Source organism: Physella acuta, unplaced genomic scaffold (genome assembly GCF_028476545.2).
Source record: "Physella acuta isolate Inbredline_101_S28 unplaced genomic scaffold, ASM2847654v3 ptg000539l, whole genome shotgun sequence".
Lineage (NCBI taxonomy): Eukaryota > Metazoa > Mollusca > Gastropoda > Physidae > Physella > Physella acuta.
Genome location: NW_026732058.1, coordinates 43346 through 66336, shown reverse-complemented (window position 1 = coordinate 66336; position 22991 = coordinate 43346). Strand labels below are relative to the sequence as shown.

Here is a 22991-nt window from a genome sequence, read left to right as displayed (position 1 = left end):
TGTTCCAGCAACACGCCCCAGCCCCTAGACATGTTTCCCAAAAGACATGCCCCAATGTCCAGAACATATGTCCCAGTCCTATGTTCCAAGTATGTTTCAGAATAGCGTACACCTACAGCCTATTTTATAACGTCTTCATATAAATTAAACTTTTACAAATTCGTTGAATGCAAACCATTTTAAAAACCCGTCCAGTTGGAGGGGTGAAATAAACAAATATATTTTACACAGCAATCTCTGCCAGAGAAAACCCTTACAGTCAGCAACTGTAGCTAAGCCCCATTGAAGCCCTTCTAAGTCCTTTCGAAGCCCTTTGAAGCCCTTCAATCTCTCTGTAGTTCTTAGCGCTTTATATAACAGCTTTATCGCTGTTGTCAGTTTCAGCTTCAGTTAGAACAGCAATTAATCAAATTAATGTTGACTTATACATGATCTAGAGAGGGCGGGTTATCTAGCACCAGCAGATACCGACTAATCAGAACTCGAACCAAAGATCTTTATAATGGTGGCGTGCATTATGTGAGTGATTGATTTTATTTTAGGGATTGTAAATTCCAAATATTAATTTGACAAGATTTTGAGTGAATCAAAGCCACTGTGAGATTTTTAATTTTATCGAAATCTAAGTCTACTAATTTTTTCAGTAGCCCCCAGAAGATATGTAATCTTGTATTACATCTTGTTAAGGCTTGAACAAAAAATAACGGGTTTCTTTTTGTTTTATGAATCAGTTAAAGAGCTAAGGTGAAAACATTGTTAGACAAAAGTAGTGAATAATGAGTAAATGAGATCTTAATTTAATTATAAAACAAAGATCAAATACCCCGGAAATCTTTTGGAAGAATAGAAAGGAAAAAAGACAGTACATTTAATTATATAAAAGTTAAAATTTTGAAACTAAAAAAATAGCAGGTTACCTCATTCAATACGTTGCTTCTTGAATTCATCATCTTTTCCCTTCGAACGGGACAGATGAAGTCGAGTTGATCTGTTTCAGTGGAATAGTGTGGTCAGCACTATGCCCAACCGCCTGAGTTACCCTAACGTGAGTCGGGTACCCACCAGAGCTGGGTGGACTCAGGGACGTTCTACGGACTCGAGCTCGAGATCCGACCCCGAGATTTTCGGGTTAGCAGTCGAAAGCGCTTCTTTGTTTAGATGAAAGTAAAACTTTTATGCTGTGACCTGAAGTATCTAGGAACAGATGGAGTAGAGTCCGCCTAGACTGGTGACCACGGAATGTACTTTTACCACGCTGTTGACCGTCTTTAGCATAGATATACCGAGACTTGACCAGTACTCGAACCACAGCCTACAGGGTCACATTCTCTGACGCCCGGCCACGACTCCACACGTCCAAATCCGACAGGGTTATGCGTCCTGCTCACACACGTGCATACAGCAAAAAAACGCACGCGCGTAACCTGCCCGCACTAAACTCACCTGTCATGACGGCACTGAGATGTGTTTTAAAATGCACGTGCGTCAACTGCTCACTGGGAGACACCTGTACCATCGTGAGTAAAACATTCATTGAGTGCTCACGGACACGCGAGGGTGCACGTGCACGGCTTTAGCCGTCTCACGGCAGGGTCCGGAACCGTTGGAACGTTGCTAGGTGCTGGCTGGTTATTAGAGTCGTCGCCCCTTTTTATTATTACCCTGTGACGTTTTGTAATTTCTATCGGGGAGATAGGAATTGCTTTATGGTGCTTGGTGTAATGTAGATTAGAGCAGGGAACGTTATGTACACAAACCCAGGGAAGTATACAAACAATGGATTGGTTTAGGCGCCGCTTTAGAAGACCCCAATATACGCACAATAGACATACTAGGGCACCGGTTAAAGGGTTGTCATTTATCAAACAAGAGACAGACTCGAGCACCACTATATAGGGCACCAATTTACTCACAATACAGAAGGGGGCACTGTTTTATAGGGCACCAATTTACCCACAATACAGAAGTGGGCACTGTTTTATAGGGCACGAATTTACCCACAATACAGAAGTGGGCACTGTTTTATAGGGCACCAATTTACTCACAATAGCCAGAGGCACTGCTATATAGGGCACCAATTTTCCCATAATTGAAAGAGTGGGGCACCAGTTTACACGCAATATACAGACTATACACATAAAAAATAAACTGTTACACCTCTACCAACAAAAGAACAGAAACAAGCAACATCTTGACTTGATCTACAAACCTAAATTTGATTTTCAAGTATTGATCTCTTCTCGTCCGAGAATTGAATCCTTGTTAGACAGGAAGTTCAGCTGTTCATTGTAAACCAATATCAGAATTTCAGGTTCAGGGTAAAACTTATAGCTATCAGTACATTTACAGCTCATTAAAATTAGCTGCTGTTCTGCATCTAACAACATCACTCTAAGCTTTTTAAAAGTCATTATTAACAGAGAAAAATACCCTAAAATTTCTAACCGGTTTTACAATACATAAATCTAACCTCAATACCCCTAACCTTAGCTGCGGACCCTATATTACGGAGGATATATTTACCTTTATTTCAATGTAAATACCAATCATCACGCTCATATGCTGCTGTTTGAAACAAAAGAAAATGAGGAGGAAAAAACAAAAAAACTTACCACTAAAGTAAAACCTACTAATTTAGTTATAATTAGTCATCCGACATTTATTTTATAATCGTTTTTTAACAACGTGTCAAGTTTTAATTAGTTAGAAAACATTAAAACAAGGATGTTGTTAAACGCGACATGGTAGGTTAAAATCAAGGTTTTCTGAGATCGGCGTTAAAACGTTGGTTTAGAATTTATTTCCCTGTTGCCACTGGTGTAGGTTGTTATTGGTATGACGTAGAGTTAGCGTGTTTGTGTGTTAATACGTGTGTTGTGTGTGTGTTAATACGTGTGTTGTGTGTGTGTTAATACGTGTGTTGTGTGTGTGTGTGAACGCGTATGTGTGTGCGAGCGTGTGTTGTGTGTGTGTGAAAGAGAGAGATCGAGCGTTTGCGTGCGAACGCTTGTGTGTGTTAGGGTATGCGTGTGTGTGTTTATATGTGTATGAGCGAATGCATGCGTACATGTGTACTGGAGTGTTTGTGAGTATGAGCGTGTTTGTGCGAATGAGTGTTTGAGCTGTTTGACTCCGGTATAATGTAAATCGTGGATTTTTGTGAAAATCTCGATAATTTTATGCACGATTACAATACTACCTCTGTACTCCCTATACGGGAAAAAATATTTTTTAATCAGAAAAAGAAATGGAAATTAAGTATCACAAGACTTGATTTGTTTTTATGACACCCCCCTCCCCACCGCCACAGTAACCGAAAAATTAAAGCAGAATATTAAACATTAAGTTTTGTATGGAAATGAAGTTTAGAAATGTTATTTTTAGTTTTCGCATGAAGCGCTATCATTTGTTATAAGACCACGCCGTATTTATGCCCACTATTTGTTTCCTCAATAGCGTACTATTCACATTTGTATTATTGTTAGAAATACAGATTCTTTGATTTATAGCAGAGGCGGGGTTTACTATATAAATGCATGATACGTGTTTTATAATGTTTACAGTATATGAGTCTTAGTATACAAAGGAAATTCAACATACTAACACCCACGGGGACACGAACCCCCCCCCCCCCCGCCCCTTCACCACACGCGTTCAAACAAATCTTGTTCGGACCCCTCTCGTTTAGCATTGATCAGCATGAATGTGAGTACTGATTCACACAGCTCTTGACTGTAAACCCCCTCCACACGCACACAATATGAATTGGTATCCAACGGGTTTAAAAATAAAACACAAAACAAAGGCCCGTATGATACAATTTAAACAAACATTAGTGTTGAGTTATCACCTACCCTTTCCTCCAGACAATTTTTCTCCCAATGGCAATTGAAACATCTTGAGAGGTGGGTAGTGGGTGCGGACAATGTCTTCGTCTCCCCCCCCCTCCTTCCCCCGCCCCCTTTCCTCCAAGAGAGATTCTTGTATGAAACAGTTTGGGTGGACGGCTCTAATGAAAAAACGGAAATTCAATTTTTTTACGAGAAGACGATAAGCCCTACACGATGTGCATCAACTAGTATCATTATAGTATAGTGACTGGAGCGATCTGCATTCCCTACACCCCCCCCCCCTACACCGTACCGTCTTAACCCTTATCCCCTTGTACACTGCTAGCTACAGGTTGTCACCCCACCCCTCCCAACAGTTATATGTATGGTAAGCTTAACTTCAAGGCAAATTGGTATCAATCCTCCCCTCCTTCCCCCATCACTGGGTGGTGTGTGTCTAGTGATGTACATACTAGCAATAACTTATTAAACTAAAAAGAAAAGTCAGACTTTCTTATTAAAATTTGCTATATTTCGGTTTGGTGTCATCCCTATGCATGATGTCACCCACTCCCCCCCCCCCCCCCCCCCCCTTGCTCCTAGTTTCGAACACATCCTTCTGAATAAACCATTCGAAAATAAAAATAAAAATTCAACATACCCGTATTTCACAGCTATTGTTAAACATTATGGAACTTGTTGAAATTCTTAGCACAACACCTTACAGTTACACTAAAGCAGGGGTTCCCAACCCAGTGCCCGCGGGCGCCATGGCGCCCGCTGAACGTTTCGTATGTGCCCGCCTCTCACTATTCGACAGAGACAGAATTTTTTTTCATAAACATTAATTTAAAATATGATCTTTTTTTATTCATTTGTTACAGTTTTAATTTTTTTTTTGACTTCCTAGGTTTATTAAATATGTTCGATACTTGTCCCAACTTGTCTAGCGGCGAGCCAGACTGCACTATTTAGAAACTATTTACGTTTTGTAAATACATTTCTCTGTGTGTATGCAATTTGAAAAAAATGCCAAATAATTGTATTATTTTGAAACATTTTTGTTTATTATTTATTAATACATTATGACTATAAGAAATTAAATTATGGGAAAATGACAAGTTATGGATGGAGTTTGTCGATTTAAAATAGGTGGTGCCCGCCACCCTACCGATATTTTACAATGTGCTCTAGAGTGAAAAAAGGTTGGGAACCCCTGCACTAAAGCATTTTTTTACGTAGGCCTTGCTCGGAAGAACACATCTTATATTCATGTAACTGTTGTTTTAATTTGATCTTATAAACTTACGTGAAAACTTTTTTTAAGGGATAATTCATTCCCTGTAAATTTTTATTTATAAACATCAGGGTAGCTTAATTAAAAGCAGAACATAAGTAGTAATTAGTGAGATAATTAAAAACAGAAACTAATTAATAATTAGATAGCTCAACTAAAATCAGAAAATAACTAATAATTTGCCACCTTAATTAAAAGAGGAATATAAATAATAATTTGCACGCTAAATTAAAAGCAGAAAATAATAAATAATTAGTCACTTTCTGTATTAAAAAAACTATTGCAAAAGCATTGAACGACATGCTTGTAAACATATACTAAACAGACTCCGTAAACATTGACTAAACAAACTCACTCAGTAAACATTTACTGAACAAACACACTATGTAAACAGGTACTAAACAAACGCAATCTGTAAACATTTACTTAACAAACGCACTCTGTAAACATTTACTAAACAAACGCACTCTGTAAACATTTACTAAACAAACACATTCTGTAAACAGTTGCTAAACAAACGCACTCTGTAAACATTTACTAAACAAACACAATCTGTAAACATTTACTTAAGAAACACACTCTATAAAAATTTACTAAACAAACGCCCTCAGCGAACATTTACTAAACAAACATCCTCAGCAAACATTTCCTAAGCAAACACACTCTATGAACATTTCCTAAACAAACACACTCTGTAAACATTGACTAAACAAACCAACTCTGTACCTGAGATCTACAGCGACCCCACCTAAGGATCACCCGCCTGACGGAGCCAAACTACACCGACACGCTTGATTGGTTAGCCAGCCCACGCCGGCAGAACCAATCACATTTGTCCCAGCGACTCACCCGGCGTCCAGTCGTCAATTATGTAACAGGCCTTGATCCGCGCGAGGATTAGAGGGATAATCCGTTCGCGTGACGCTAACCACGCGACCATATTCAGACGATTTTTTAAAACGTTTTTCTTAACTCAGCTTCGCGTTTGTTTGTTTGTTGTTAAAATTGACATCGAAAATTAACCCACTTCTGATTGCTCTAGAGCTCTGAAATTTGGCAGGCAGGCTACTTTCGCCTAACAATTTCAGATGCAATCATAAAAACTAGCAATTAGAGACCGTAATTAGCTTAATTTAATTACGCCCGAAGGACCATAAAACTGAGGACATGATTTCTAAAGATACCGACAAGACTGGAGGCATATTGACACATTTACTTCGGCCCCAATCGATGTGAGCGCGCTGGCCGTGATCGTATAGTGGTTAGTACTTCGCGTTGTGGCCGCGACAACCCAGGTTCGAATCCTGGTCGCTCAAGATTTTTTTAGTCCGTGTATTTATAAACACTTAGTCAAGTCATACTTAATCAAGTCATTAGATAAAGTAGAAAATAAACTATATAAAAAACTTTTTTAAAAACCACGTTTTTTATGTGTAGCAACGGACTAAAAAGGAGAAAATAAAATACTTAAAAAAACTTTTTAAAAAACCACGTTTTTCTTGTGGACTAAAAAGTAGAAAATAACTATTTACATACATTTGATGACTAAAAACGTGGGTCGGGCATATGGGTCGGGAAATTTGATGGTGAACGTACCCACGTTTTTTGTCATCAAATGTATGTAAATAGTTATTTTCTACTTTTTAGTCCACAAGAAAAACGTGGTTTTTTAAAAAGTTTTTTTAAGTATTTTATTTTGGGTGTTGTGTTTGACCAGCGTTCAGTCATATGTCAATAATGGATTCTTCTTAAGTGAATGTTAATTTCAGTGTTAAGTTAATGGTGGTTAGCAAAATACAAATACGGCTTGTTAACAGAGTTCTTCCAGGCATCTCTTCGGAGGGGGGGGGGGGGGGGGCGAAGCTCACCCGAAAAAATTCTACCGCCCCCCCCCCCCCCACAGAACGAAATGAAATTTATATAATTTATATAGAAAATATACACTTTTAACAGTGTCCGCCTCCCCCCCCCCCCGAAGAAAGTCTACCGTCCCTTCCCCCCCCCCCCCCCCCCCGAAAATTTCAAGATTTCAACTCAATTCTAACCATAACACAAACACTAATTTCTGACAAATACTAGCTCTAACCCTAACTCAATTCTTACCATAACACAAACACTAATTTCTGACAAATACTAGCTCTAACCCTAACTCAATTCTTACCATAACACAAACACTAATTTATGACAAATACTAGCTCTAACCCTAACTCAATTCTTACCATAACACAAACACTAATTTATGACAAATACTAGCTCTAACCCTAACTCAATTCTTACCATAACACAAACACTAATTTCTGACAAATACTAACTCTAACCCTAACTCAATTCTTACCAGAGCACTAACACTCATTTCTAACCAAAACACAAAATATGAAATTACAATCTACTTAAACCGAACACACCAAATGTTGGGAGTATATTGACGGTAACGTTTTATGTTTTGGTTAAGCAATTGAATTTTTTTCTTAATTAATTGTTACTTAGAAGCTTATAATAATAATAATAATTTAAAGAGTTTTATATAGTATTTTTTTTTAAATTAATTTATTTAATACAATAAAGTTCTACTTATTTTATTATTTTTTTTTTTATTTTTTTTTTTTTACTTATACATTTTGTTTTAATTATTGTATGTCTTGTATATTCCAGTTATATTAATTGTCTTGCTTTGTCTTTAAAAAAAAAATTTCTTTTTTATTTTTTTTTTTTCCTTTTTTTTTTAATACTTTTATTTGCAATTAAAACAAGTACATCAACATCAAAATTTTTAACATAATGTTGAACACCAAATGAAAACGAAAGGTTTTGCAAATGTACATAATGAATATTTACACGATGTCATGTATTTGAATATAAAAAATTGCAAAGGAAGACAGTAAAAGGGGTGAAGGTCAAATGAAAGTGTCAGAAGTCTGGGTGGGGAGAAGAAAGGAAATTTTTCAGAGAGGGTCAATGGGACAGTGAAGCATTTTCTATGTAGGGAAACAACTTAAGTTGACTAGTTGAAAGGGTGTTGTAGTGGTCGCATTGATTTTTTTTTAAAATTTAATTTTGTATGGAATAAAAGACTTTTTCGATGAATTTCAAGTAGCAAAAGAATATACGATGTGACACCTATTTTAATTATGTATTTAATACAGCTAATGCTTTTCAATTTAAATTATGGTCACATTATTATTCTTAAATCTATAAAATATAGTTGACAACTTGTTTTAATTTTTTTTAATTTTTATGTTTACTAAAATAACATTAGCTCAATTTTAACATTTGTACTATTGAATTACTCTGCATTTTGTTTTACAGCGTTGGGGAACATAGTTTTACCTCCCTTTATTACTTTGAACCAACAAAAGGAAGGTAACCAACACATAAATATTCTACGTTGAGGAATTATAATTTCCAACATTGAAATGCGTTGGTTAAAAAGATATAGGCATATATATATGTATATATATATATATATATATATATATATATATATATATATATATATATATATATATATTGTTACGACTGTGGGGGCATAGATTGGAGGGGTAGGGTTGACGAGAGACGCGACCCAGACTAAACGGGTCTTGACGAAGACGATTAGCGGAGCACGTGTTGCAATTAGATTGTAATTACGGACGACGGCATCAAATGGGGGTAGGTGTAGAAGACACGTATCTAGTGACCGTAATGGGGGTAGTTTATTAGCAGGGTCTGACACTTTAATCAGGCACGACAGAACTGTTGGCGACATGTAAATTAGGTTAGACCGGATGGGGGAGACAAAGAAGTTAGGACTAGGAGGGTTGAGACAGTCAGGGTACGGCAGCTCACCAGTTAGGACGTGTAGTTGTAGATAGTATAGTTTAGAATAGGTGGTAGGATTTCTGTGTTGTATTTTGGTGGCGGTTACTTTTCAATATATTGTAACTCTGTTGTGAAGATTAAACTTACGTTGTTATTGAAAAGGTGTTCGTTATATTTAACGTGTGTTCTTGTCTACCTCCCCTCCTAAATCGAAAGATCTAGGTAGGTCGGGTCGTAACAATTGGTGGCTAGCGTCCCGGGATTGGACAGACAACGAGGCCGGAGTTGAATAGTTTCTTTTGATGCCATTTTCAGTTGGGGGCTCACGAGCTTGTGTTTTAGTTTAAAATTTTAGAAATAGTGACAGTAAAGTTGTTCACGGAATCAGGAGAGTTTTCCAAACATTGAGTAAGTAGCGAGCTTATCACCTTTGTGTTGACACTGATTTATTCATTAGAGGTTGTTCTTTTTTTTGTTGATTCGGTATAGCTGGAGGGATTAATGCCCAGTGTACTCGAATGTTCTTATGTGATCCAGTGGAACTGGAGTTTTATGATTTGCTCAGTATAGCTGGAGGGTCATTCCCAGGTACGTGAATAAATTCGTAATTTTTGTTTGGTTTGCTCAGTATAGCTGGAGGGTAATTCCCAGTATACGTGAGTAAATCGTTTGTGATCCAGTGTCGCTGGTTATTTTAGTTTGGTTGGCCCAGTATAGCTGGTGTCTACCTGTTGTAAGTGTCAAAGGTGATAGCCCTACTTTTAGTGTTTTAGTTGTAGATCTACTTGTAGTTGTGAGAGTAAGCCATTTTGTTTTGTTTTTGAGTTAACCGCCACCGTTTAACTTTAACAATGGATATAATGAATTTTTTTGAGCGTCCAACATTGGAGGTGTTAGATAGTTGTAAACGCGTAGAACTAGTGGCCATCGCGCGCAAGTTAAATATATCTTTTAAAGCTTCATCTAAAAATAGGGTAGTGCGTGATGAGATTGTGGTAGAGCTAGTGAACCTTGGGTTGTTAGAAGAGGAGTGTCTGGACACCATTGTACAGAGTGATCCTACCTCTGAAGTTGTTAAATTAAAGGAACTTGAGATAGAGAGTAAAGAGAAAATGGAAGATAAAAGGTTAGCAGTAGAGAGGGAAAAGATAGCTTCCGAAAAGGAAATTAGGCTTAGGGAATTAGAGCTGCGATCTTTCTCCTCTACATCTCCTCCTATAAAACTCACTTCTTTACAGTCTAGTGTCCCGAAGTTTAGTGAAGAGGATTTAGTTAGGTTTTTCAAATCATTCGAGTTCGCAGGTAGGAGTTATGATTGGCCCTTAGACAAATATACTACACTACTTAGTCCTGTGTTAACTGGAAAAGCTGCGGATGTTTTTACATCCCTTAGCCCTGACATTCAGTCAAACTACCAGCTTGTTAAAGAAGCTATATTGAGAGCTTACGAACTGACACCAGAAGCTTACAGAAGCCAGTTTAGGAGTCTAAAGAAAGCTCCAGGGGAAACTCACGTTGAGTTCCTCTACAACAAAGAAAAGCTTCTTTACAGGTGGTTGACTGCTGAAAATGTAACTACCTTTGAAGACGTTTGCTCCTTATTCCTACTCGAAGAGTTCAAAAACTGCCTTCCAGGTAGAATACGAGTTCAGCTGCAAGACAACGGGGTCAAGTCGACTCGTCAGGCGGCCGAGATGGCTGATAATTACACGCTGAACTACAAGGATTACTATGAGACACCAATACATGAAGGTTCTCATAGACCAGCCCTGGGTAGAGCAGGCAACTTCCCAGGCCAATCTTCAGTGCAGCAGCCAGTCAAATCTGAATCGCGTGAAGTTGATGTTATCTGCTACTACTGCCAAGCAAAAGGGCACTTGGCTAGACATTGCAGTAAGCGTGTGAAGGACAATAGGGTGTACCCAATATCTTGTCTCCAACAATCGAGGGGTCACCTGGATCGTGATCTAGATATCACCCGAGGTTATGGCTGCATTGAACAAATTAGCCAGCCGGTAGATCTACACAATTCTGAGGTTTGCATCCCAATCCCAGAATACACTCAAGAAATGATAAGTGTCGAGCCTGCCCCTAAGGCCATTCACCACGCTGTGAATGCTCATGTTGGTGTGGTCGGTGATGGTATCGCCAGCCGTGACGCAATATCAGCCGAAACATTGCAGAAGTTCCAGCCATTTATCTTCGACGGATATGTGTCGATACCCGGAGATGCATCGACTCGACGACCCATAAAAATTCTACGCGACACCGGTTCCTCCTTGACCTTGCTACAGGAGGGAATCTTACCTCTACCTGGTAATTCGTTTACTGGTGACAACGCTATCTTACAGGGCATCGAGTCAAACCAAGTGAGCGCCCCTCTCCACACCATACGGCTAGACTCAGGTCTAGTTACAGGTGATGTCGTTGTTGGAGTGAGGCCGCACTTACCCCTGCCAGGGATTGGATTACTCCTGGGGAATGATCTTGCGGGACACAAGGTGTTTCCAGATTGTTTTTATGGTGAACACCCGTTCACCCAGTCCACCAACGGTAACACCAACAACCAGTACCCTTCATGTGTGTTAATTCGGACGGAAGTTAAGAAACGAGAGTCTCCGCAGAAAGTGACGGAGGATTGTAAGACATATGAAGTTTGCCAACGTGTCGGCAAACCTAATCAGGTTTCCCCTAACGCTCCACTGTGTTCTATCCCGGCTTTTGGTGAGCCTTTCACCACAGTTCTCATTGACTCAGACACATTAAAGGGAAGGATAACATAATTGCAGACATGTTATCTCAGGGATGAACAATCCAGTACGATTATGTTAAAGGATGTTTTCTTCAATGTGTATTATTATTTTAAAAAAAATGTTTTTTTCATGTGCTCGATGTTATATATCTTTGTCATGAAAACCATACCTATGTCGATATTTGATGTCATTGTATTGACTAAATTCTTACTCTTCTTTCAGCCTTCACGATGATGTTTAGAGTGTGGTAGTCCGAAATATGTTCCTAATATTCTGTAATTTATTTGATTATTGTTTTGGGCACTGTAGATGAGTAGCCTGAATTCAATTAATTCTCCATGGGGCGAATTAATTTCTTGAAGGGGGGAGGTGTTACGACTGTGGGGGCATAGATTGGAGGGGTAGGGTTGACGAGAGACGCGACCCAGACTAAACAGGTCTTGACGAAGACGATTAGCGGAGCACGTGTTGCAATTAGATTGTAATTACGGACGACGGCATCAAATGGGGGTAGGTGTAGAAGACACGTATCTAGTGACCGTAATGGGGGTAGTTTATTAGCAGGGTCTGACACTTTAATCAGGCACGACAGAACTGTTGGCGACATGTAAATTAGGTTAGACCGGATGGGGGAGACAAAGAAGTTAGGACTAGGAGGGTTGAGACAGTCAGGGTACGGCAGCTCACCAGTTAGGACGTGTAGTTGTAGATAGTATAGTTTAGAATAGGTGGTAGGATTTCTGTGTTGTATTTTGGTGGCGGTTACTTTTCAATATATTGTAACTCTGTTGTGAAGATTAAACTTACGTTGTTATTGAAAAGGTGTTCGTTATATTTAACGTGTGTTCTTGTCTACCTCCCCTCCTAAATCGAAAGATCTAGGTAGGTCGGGTCGTAACAATATATATATATATATATATATATATATATATATATATATATATATATATATATATATATATATATATATATATATATATATATATCAGGGGCGTAGCGAGGGGGGGGGGGGGGGGGGGGGTGGGGGGTGCGGACCGCACCGGGTGACACCATTTAGGGGGGTGACACCAAGGTAAAAAATAGCAAAATATATAGAGAAAAACTTGAGGGGGTGGGTGTAAATCGAAAATTTGAGGGGGGGGGGGGGGTGCAAATCGAAAACTTGAAAGGTTGTCCCCGGGAAGGGTCGCTACGCTTCTGGGGGGTGACACCATTAAGTGCCGCACCGGGTTACACCCGACCTCGCTACGCCACTGATATATATATATATATATATATATATATATATATATATATATATATATATATATATATATATATATATATATATATATATATATATATATATATATATATATATATATATATATATATATATGTATGTATTTATATACATATACATATGCATGTTATTCATGTTCAATACTCGACGCCTATCAGCCTGATCCCCCACCCCCTGGAAGAATCCCTCAATGATAGACGTGGTATTTACTTAGCTTCACTACCATCACAAAACATTTAACTAAGTTTATATCTTTAATAATTCTGATAAGTTCCTTACTTTAATTGAACTCTGTTCAGTTTGAATCAGCTAGTGCATCTATCTGACTTTGTTCCTTCTTTATAAAGAACTGCCTTGTGTCAGTGCTGTTTTTCACCTTTTTGACATTCTTATAAAACATGCGTAAATCGGTGACAATCTTTATTTGATTTTGCTATTCAGGAATGAGGTTTGCAAATTACAACATGTTGTAATGTAGGTATTTTGAACATAAGGACAGCTTGAAATAAATGCTACATTAATTGCACAATCTATTTTAGTAGCATGTTTTCAAATAACACTTCGTTATTGAGATCGAACTTTCCGGATCATCAGGATCATGAAATGTTTCGAACAGTCAGTAAAGTGTAACAGCTGCCTTCAGTCGAAGCCAAGGAAGACTAAAACGTTACTATTATTGTGTGAAGAGGGATGGCGTGATCGGGTGGTAGAGACCACAATCGCTAAATCGAAAGTCTCGAGTTCAAATCCCGGTCTTAAGACCATAGGACGTCCTTGAGTACACCCAGCTCTAATGGGTACTTGTCTCACTTTACGGAAAGTTTAAAGACGTCTGGGCATAGTGCTGACCACTGACCACACTATTCGCTCTTATGCCGTGGTCACCGAAATAGGCGAACTCTACTGTTACTGCATCATGGGCCGTCAGGTTCAAAGGGATAACTGATATAATTGTATTACTTTACATTAATTTACCTGTATATTTTTAAACGTTCCTCACCTCTGCTAGCATTAGTTATGTTATTTTTTTTTTATTAACGTTGAGTGTTAAACCAGAAAATTGAGATAAGCTAACAAGAAAATAATCACTCCAGGATCTTTTTCCATGTTACTAATACTATCGCATTTAGTTGAAGGCGTTAATTTTGAACTCAATTTTTTTCTTAATTAAAAAAAATAGACAAGGGCTGGACTAGAATTTTATTTACAATAATGATCAACATTATACCAACAAAACCAACAACAGAACAATGGTGTACATCAAGAACCCGGATGTTGCGCTAGCCAATCAATGGCATGCGCGTGGAGGAGAATAAAAAATGTCCGCTTTGATACGGTTGATTGGTCACAAAACAGCCAATCGGCGTCGAATTCTTAAAAATTATCCAACACTGTTTAAAGCTAATAAGCTAATTAGTTAGGTCTCATTTAATCAACATCGTTTAAAGCGAACTGCCCTAATTGGTTAGGTCCCTTAACACACCACTTTAGTTAGTTCACCGAGTGATGAGGTTTTTTAACCACTGGTGATTTGGCTTTGTATCCACTGGCGTAACGACGGAAACTTCCTGCCATGTAAACGTTCGGTACCGACAAACCCGTTTGGGTATGTGTGTATGTTTGTGTGTGTGTGTGTCTGTACGTTTCTGTAGCTTATGCCTGCATGAGCATGTTTGTATGTGTGTATTTTTGCACGTATATGTGTCAATGTATGTTTCCACGTGTGTGTGTGTGTGTGCGTATGTGTGTGTTTGAGAGCGTGATTGACGTCGTCCTATCATCATCAGCAGACGACAAAAAAAACGTTGGTTAGAGATGGTACTTGACACCTGCCATTGTCATTTCTGTCATGATGGCACATTGTCACGTTATGTGTGTCACGGTGACATTTGTCACGATCATCCAGCATAGTTCACGTCTGTCACGCTAGTTCGGTCGCACCAACGTTGAATTATACACCCAGCTAGCGTTGCAGCGTTTTTTATTAGGATGTTGTATGCTACAACGGTAAAATATTGATGCCAAGTTCGAGATCATTTTTTTTTTGGTATAAGTGGTTTTTACAACAAATTACCTTAACTGAATAGATAACTGTGTATAACATATTTCATTCAAGTAATCCAGAATTAATTCCCTTTACTGGAAACATTGAATGACCAAACGTTGTAGTTTCCATCAACATCAATGAGCATTATTTTGTTTTTAAATATCCGTCACCATAACCAAAACCATATCAGCTCTCAAGAGTTCGCGACCTCAAGGCCGGTTATCTGATACGTGACCTTGAATCACAAATATTCATGATTTTGATCAAAGCTCTAGTGATATTTAAATGCTCGTGACCACAAGGCGGTCATTTGATACTTGACCTTGAACCTCAATGATAAATATTTTAGACCTTGACCAAAACCTCGTGACACTCAAAGGCTCGTGACTTCAAGGCCAGTCATCTGATACGTGACCTTGAACCACAAATATTCCTGACCTTGACCAAACCTCGTGACACTCAAAGGCTCGTGACCTCAAGGCCAGTCATCTGATACCCAGACATCAACCGCTCACTGTTCAGAGCGTCGCGCGTCGAGCTGACGTTGTTCCTGACGTCATCCACCACGATGACGTCATCCTCGTGCTTGTTGTCCGTGTGGGTCAGAATGGGGTAGCACTGGCACACGCATGCGCACAGATACGTCATGCGGGCGTACATCAGACTCCGGAAGTACGTGCCGCCGGCGTAGAAGAGGAAGATGTGCGCGATGCAGTTGATGATGAAGAGGAAGTCACTGGTGAGGTAGAGGTCCTCTTTCGTCTTCTGCGGCCACTCAGGGGATTCCTGCATGGCCAGGAAAATGTTCATGGAAACCGGGTACGTCATGGTGGACAGGATCACCATTACGATGACGTAGAGCGTGACGCGGCGGGTGCCGTATTCCATGGATGCCGGAAACGACCCGCGTCGGATGTTTCTCGTCCTTGGGATTCGCGTCACCTGCAGGACAAGCAGCGCGCTGAGGGGGATCGTCCCGACCCAGGGGAGGATCCCGATGGCGATGAACCCCGGGTAGGAGAACCCGCGTTCGTGTTGGAGCACGAAGATGCAGAAGGAGGAGCCTAAAGCGGAAGTGAAGGAAAGGCACAGGAACTTAAGGCAGAACACAAAGGACATGACCACGGCCGCGCTGACGATGGTCAGGATGAGGATTTTGATGCGTTTCTTGGAGCAGATGCGTCGCACGACCAGCGGACGAACTACGGCGATGTACCGGACGATGGAGATGGCTAAGACGGTGAAGACGGACGTGCAGACGAAACAGTTGAACGCTAAGATGGCCAGGTACATGGGCGGGTCGTTGCCCATCTGGTACAGGGATCCGCTCCACGGGTAGCGCAGGACGTTCTCCCGGAAGTACCACCATTTAAAGCTGCGCACGCAGTAGTACATGAAGCTGGTCAGTAGACCCAGGTCCCAGACGGCCAGTGACGTCATGAGGGCGACGATGGGGGTCCGTCTCCTGCCGGCGGACCAGGCTAGGATGACCCCGGCGTTGCCGGCCAGTCCCAGGACACAGAGGATGATCTGGGCAGTGCGGTAACACACGTACCTGGGGAAGGGAGAATGTGTTAGTCGGTCAACCATATATTACATTCTATTAAAAGGTACACGACGAGCTAAGTTCAATAAAAAATTTTGGACCTTATACATGATATCAAACTGCCAGCAATGTAAATTAACATTAATTTCACGACTTTATATAATTACGACTAGAGAAGGTAAGGATGAAAAGGTCATGTTTTGAAGGTCATGGGGAGGTAAGTAAGGTCAGTATGTGCTAAAGGCAATGATAACATAGTTAAGACTAAAGAAGGAAGCATTTGAAGAACTTAGGTAAAACGTTGTCAACTTCAATATATCTACAGCAGTGGTTTTTAACCTGGGTTCGATGGAGCCGTAGGGTGTCGGTGAGTCAGTCTCCGGGATTCGGCGGAGGTCAAGACACACACCCGACTCATATAATTCACGATAGGATTTTTTTCAGTGGGAGGACAACACAGCTATTAAGCAGCGTTGGGTAAATGAACATGTGACACTAGTGGGTTCAGTACCTCTACAAAGGTTAAGAACCACTGATCTACGTTCAAGTCATTAATAGTGATGGTTTCACCTTGACCTCAACGACCTTACCTTGACCTTTTATCCTCGTACAGCATCATGGTGGACAGGTTGTAGGTGGTCAGGTGAGCCGAGGTGATGGTCGTCTTGTTGTGGTCGCCCCCCGCCGCCATGTACGTCGTCAGGTGACCGGAAGCGTTGGCGCCCCGGGCCTGGTCGCCCCCCGCGGCCACCAGGGGGAGGAACAGCACGACCGAGGAGTTGACCGACTTCCAGTAGCTGGCCATGGCCGGCGACCTTCACCTTGGCACCGTCGAGAGAACCCGCGCCCCCAGACGGGAATATCCGGGCGGTCGGCTGGGTGAGTGACGTAATGCCATGGCCGGACACTTGGTGTGTTTGTTCTGGTCTCAGGGTAGAGGCGGTGAAACTTAAGGGTGGTTCACACGGTCGACACCGGTGGAAGAAAGGCGAGAATGTTGACTGTGTGAAAAGGTTCGGTGGCTTGTTGAAACCTGAGTTAGTGTCGGTCTGGAGAAAGTGATCTAAGGAAGAAAAAAAATTACAGATTTACGTCAACTTACTTTTTCAAATGGATGCAAAATGTTCTGAGATTTTTTTTTTTTTTGAAATCGGGACTGACCTTCTTGTTTTAAGGGGAGATAACCTAATAGCTTTTATCAATTTTAAAGACAGAAATCTCATCACGAGTAATAGCCCTTATATTTGGGAACTAAATTTATAAATTGGAATAATAATATACATATTCATACCTTTGATATTTTAGATTGTATGTATTTATTGTTAAAGTTTGGTACATAATGAAACAGATAAACTCTGCTTCATCTGTCCCATGTGTCTTGGGCACGAACGGGAAATGATGACATAATGAGAACATTTTTCATTTACTAAAGGGAGGGCGCTCTGACTGCAAGTTTCATCGAAGAATTTACACATAAACCTTCAATGTCAACTATGTATAACAATTAGCACTGTACACATTATTTCACGGTACACAATACGCATTTGTATACGTAACATCCACGATTGAATTTTGTTTTTCTAAAAGGCACAAGTAAAGAAAACGTAATATAATTCAGACAGAAATTGTGAATCTTAAGTAATTATGTTAGTCTACTAACGTTGATGACCCTCTATCTTCTAAAGATCCAGAAAACACGTAACGAAGCTAATTTGAGCTTACTGCTCTTTGCACATGAACTCTCAGGATTAGTTAAGATACCAGTAGTATTGGCATAGGAAGGTGGGGTTCTTATGCGTGGGATGCAACCCCCCCCCCCACTCCACTTTAACAAATTCCTGCCAACGCCACTGTTCAATAGATATTCCCATCTTCACAATCTGCATACATAATTCACCTGTAAAAAAGAACAATAAACATTTTCTATGCTAAAACCCCTATTCCCCTTTCTAGTTCCACATACTCTGGTGTAACTTTTTGTAAAAAAAAACCGCGAAATTTCAATTAATTTTAGCATAAACGAGAATTATGCAATGCCGGGTTCCCCTGCCAGCACTAGAAAATCAATAAACGTCCGCCATTGTGTGGGTGTGACTGTGTGTTCCACTCCCTACCCTTCCGCGATGGTGGCTTGAGAAAGTTTCCATCTTCTGAAATAGGAGAGTTCGTGTTTTCAAATTGGATTAAAAACACGACCAAGCATTGAAATGTCAGAGACACAGCGACAAGCGGAAACAAGTAAAAGATCAGTTTCCACTTTAGTGAACTACCTCGATAAAATTCGGGGCCTTTTTTTTAAAGTTTGTTTTCAAACATTTTTTTACACGATGAAAGAAGGAGGTCTCTGGTATAAAATATCGAAATAGTACAAGCTTTAATTGATTTACTGCTATGGGACAAGGCCAATGTAAGAAGAAATGTAAATAGGAATGTAAAAAGAAAACAAGAAATTAACGAAGAAATGTAAGAAAAAATGAATAAGAAATGTACCAAGAAATGTAAGAAGAAATGTAAGAAGAAGTGTAAGAAAAAAATCAAGAAAAAAATTAACCAAGAAATGTAAGAAGAAATGTAAGAAGAAGTGTAAAAGAGAAATATAACAAGAAATGTAATGAGAAATTTAACAAAAAAGTACGTAGGAATATGACATGAAAGAAGAAATGTAAGTAGGAATGTATGAAGAAATGTAAAAAGAATATTACAAGAAAAGTGTAAGTAGGAATGTAGGAAGTAAATTAAGAAGAAATGTAAGAAGACTACAAGAAAAGTGTAAGTAGTAATGTAAGCTAAAAAACAGAAGAAATATAGAAAGAAATTCGACAAGAAATACGGCCTGAAATGCGACAGAAAATTTGAATAAAACTAGGATATAGTGGTCTCAAGGTCTATCAAAACAGCACAAACGGCACATAGTGTTGGTAAACGATGATGTGGGGGTGGAGAGTTAGCTTTAACTGTGTGCTAAAACCCAGGCTAAAATAACTGTCGTTAACAAATAACAGTTTAATGTATTTCAGTCGCCTTTAAGCTGAGGTTAATTTTAAAATACTCCATCAACACGCTGTCTCCGATCCATTAGGCCAAAGCAATATTTTATGACACTAAAATGGTTATGTCAGAGTTAAGTCAGTTAAAATAACATTTCTTAAATGCCAGAACTGAATTTTGTGCATTTTTGATTTGATACAATTCTTAGCGGTCAAAATAAATAAAGTATTAAAACAATAAAACAACGCAAAAAAAAAAAATCGCGAAAAATGAAGAAAATGGATTGCAAGAAGGGGCAATTAATATGATTTTTAAATATAATGTAAGATGATGAAGTGTTTTATAATCTAAACATACTTTACGCACCATTATACGGTTTACACAGTACATAGTTGAACAATGTTTGAAAATATTACACAAATTATAGATCTGTTGAATTCATGACAGATGAATGAAATCAAAGGAACGTAACTCTGTAGCTGCAAAACTTGAAATTTGCGTCTCACTCTAACTAAAGATGTTTTTGGCTTTAATCAGTACTTATTTGTTTTGTTTGATTGTTCTAAAAGTTGGTTATTTAATACGTTCTTATATGTTTAGTTTGATAGCTCTATAAGTTAGCAATTGAACTAGTTCTTATTTGTTTTGTTTGATAGTTCAAAAGGTTGGCCATTTAATACGTTCTGATATGTTTAGTTTGATAGCTCTATAAGTTAGCCATTGAACTAGTTCTTATTTGTTTGTTTGATTGTTCTAAAAGTTTGCCATTTAATACGTTCTTATATGTTTAGTTTGATAGCTCTATAAATTGGCCATTGAACTAGTCCTTATTTGTTTTGTTTGATGGCCGGAAAATAAACCAGGGGTGGAGCACATTAGGGTTAGGGTCACCAACTCTGGTTTCCTCTCGGCAGCTCCTGCGACACTGATGATTCCAATCTTGGGCCCATTAGGTGTGTGGAGTGTCTATGAGCAGTGCCAGCACCAGGTTATTTAGCGCCCAAGGCAAAACTTATTAAAACGCCCGCCTTTCACACAAATTAGTTACTAAAACATATGTGTAAGAAAACAATTAGTTTAAAGTGACATATTAGTAATTGATTTATTATTAATTGCATACACGTTATAAGTGGACATCAAAATCAAATTTCACTTGCCTCCTTCGTCGCAAAAATTTGTACTAATTCCTTCAATTCTTGTTTGCAAGCGTAATCACATTCTATTGAAATTGTTGCTAAGTCCACGAGTCTACTTTGTACTTTATGACATCCCCCCCCCCCCTCCGCCAACCTTAGAAAATTACAAGTTCTCCCCCCCCCCCTCCCGGGAGAAATAAGTCTGAAAAAAACCCACTGAAAAAAAACCCAATTTTTTGTGGTGTTGGGCTCTCTACAAACCTCCCAAGGTGTGTTCCAGAACGGAACTTACCTGTTTTAAGCTTGACTGTCTTTAGTTATACTTGTACAATATCTATATTGTGTGATTATGTAATGATTTTTTTATTTAAAAAAATAAAAGTTTACAAATGTTATAGGTTCCAGCCTACAATTGTTATAAATGAATCCTTTAGGAGAGGGTGAAAAATATGAAAAAGACAATTAATTAATTAGATGATTAATTTGCGACGAAGAAGATTTTTGACGCATTTGTTGTATATCTATTCACATCAAGTGTTGCAATATACAACGGCTTCTGATGTATTTGTTTTTCAACTTGATAGTGCAAGAAAACCTACCAAACTATTTTGTTTAGAACTTCTGCTCTATATATTTTTTACAATAGCAAACAATAACTTAAAGTTGTATTTATAAGTAAGCAGTTAACTTAAGGTTCAAGAATTTAAAATTTGAAATTAATTTTAAGTTAAGCAACGAATTATCTCCCATTTGGAAATCCAAATAACAAAATTTTATTCAAGGGAAATAACTTTTCACCAAGTTAAATTAACCAAGTTTAACTAAGACATGCTTTAAAAAACACAATAAACCGCTTTAAATTTCATTACTTAACAAGTATAAAAAATCTTTTATATTAGCTATGTAACCTTGTTAAAAGAATATATTTTACCAATCGACTACTTAACTGTAGGTTTTGTTTGAAAGTCTAAATACCGTAGCTTTATTATAAAATACTTCTAGTCAATTTTGATGACATGCATCTAATTGTTTTGTCAACAGGCAATCGTTTATTCAAAAATTTTGGATCCCCTAATGGGGACGTCTTTCAAAAAAATCAAATATGGGTAACTGTCTACTAAGACGTTGCCAAATTTATTGAATTATAAAAAAATTATAATTTGAAACAAATAAAGTATACGGTTAGTTATAAATTCCAGCCTATATATCATTATATACTAATACCTTAAGAGTGGATATATATATTCCTAAAAAAACTAAAGACTTTTCAGTTACAGAACGCATACCTATCTTTGTAGTGTATTCCGCCCTGAATTGAAATCATGTAACTTAAGATAAACACGACTACTCGATATACTCAACTACAGTCACAACACATATCGAACTTCGATACCTAAACATAACTAGACTCGATACTCCAGAACTACGACACCACCTCGCATAACTTCACCAAGCTCTACAAGCGATACTCCCAATCAACAAAGATTTAACTGGACCTACTACTTCACGATAACAGTCATCACACTTAATACCAGAAGACTCGATACTCCCAACTCCAGAACAACGATACCTCATCACCCACATTCTCACCTCTCTACTACCAATCAGATTCCACTAGACCTACAACTACACAACAGCCAAATAAAAATAACGAGAATTTAACACTTCGATATTTTATACCTACGAAACCATATCAACAACAGCCTTCCGCCGTTACTCCCAAATCTAAACGATTCATCAAAACCTACCAAACAGGTGCAATACTTTGAACACCCCGTCATTACACAACTCTATACACCAGAACAGATTTCTAATTCAAAGTCAGAGAAAACGAGACTTACAAGCCCTATTAAAAACAAAAATGCACGTGTTTTGGAGCGCCCCGTCATGCGCTGGAGCGATCACTAAATCAACATTAAAATGAGAAAACCGTTTGAAATGTTTGAAATTTAAATTACGAACTTTTTAAATCGTTTTCTACATCAAAATAATAATCATTAAAAAAGTTTTAAAAAACCCACGTTTTCTGATTGAACTAAAAAGTAGAAAATAAATACTATACATCACATTAATGCAAGCGATCACTCTACTATAAGCGATCAAAAACGTGGGGCGCCGTGATTTTCTTACAGTTTCTAATACTATTGACTTTTATTAGGGAGCTTGTAGAAAATTTTTTACCGCCCCCCCCCCCCCCCCCGAACGAAATGAAATTTATATAATTTATATAGAAAATATATACTTTTAACAGTGTCCGCCCCCCGAAGAAAGTTTACCGCCCCCCCCGAAGATTTCAAGTGCCCCCCCCCCCCGG

General features: G+C 38.7%; 1 protein-coding gene across 1 annotated transcript; it reads right to left on the bottom strand.

The window, feature by feature from the left end:
* Positions 1 to 15466: 15466 nt before the first annotated feature.
* On the bottom strand, positions 15467 to 17358 carry LOC131945896 (tachykinin-like peptides receptor 86C). The gene is made up of 2 exons (XM_059306521.1): positions 17144 to 17358; positions 15467 to 16562 (listed from the first exon to the last, which is right to left on the bottom strand). The coding sequence occupies exons 1-2, from the start codon at positions 17356 to 17358 to the stop codon at positions 15467 to 15469; spliced, it is 1311 nt and encodes a 436-aa protein (XP_059162504.1).
* Positions 17359 to 22991: the final 5633 nt, after the last annotated feature.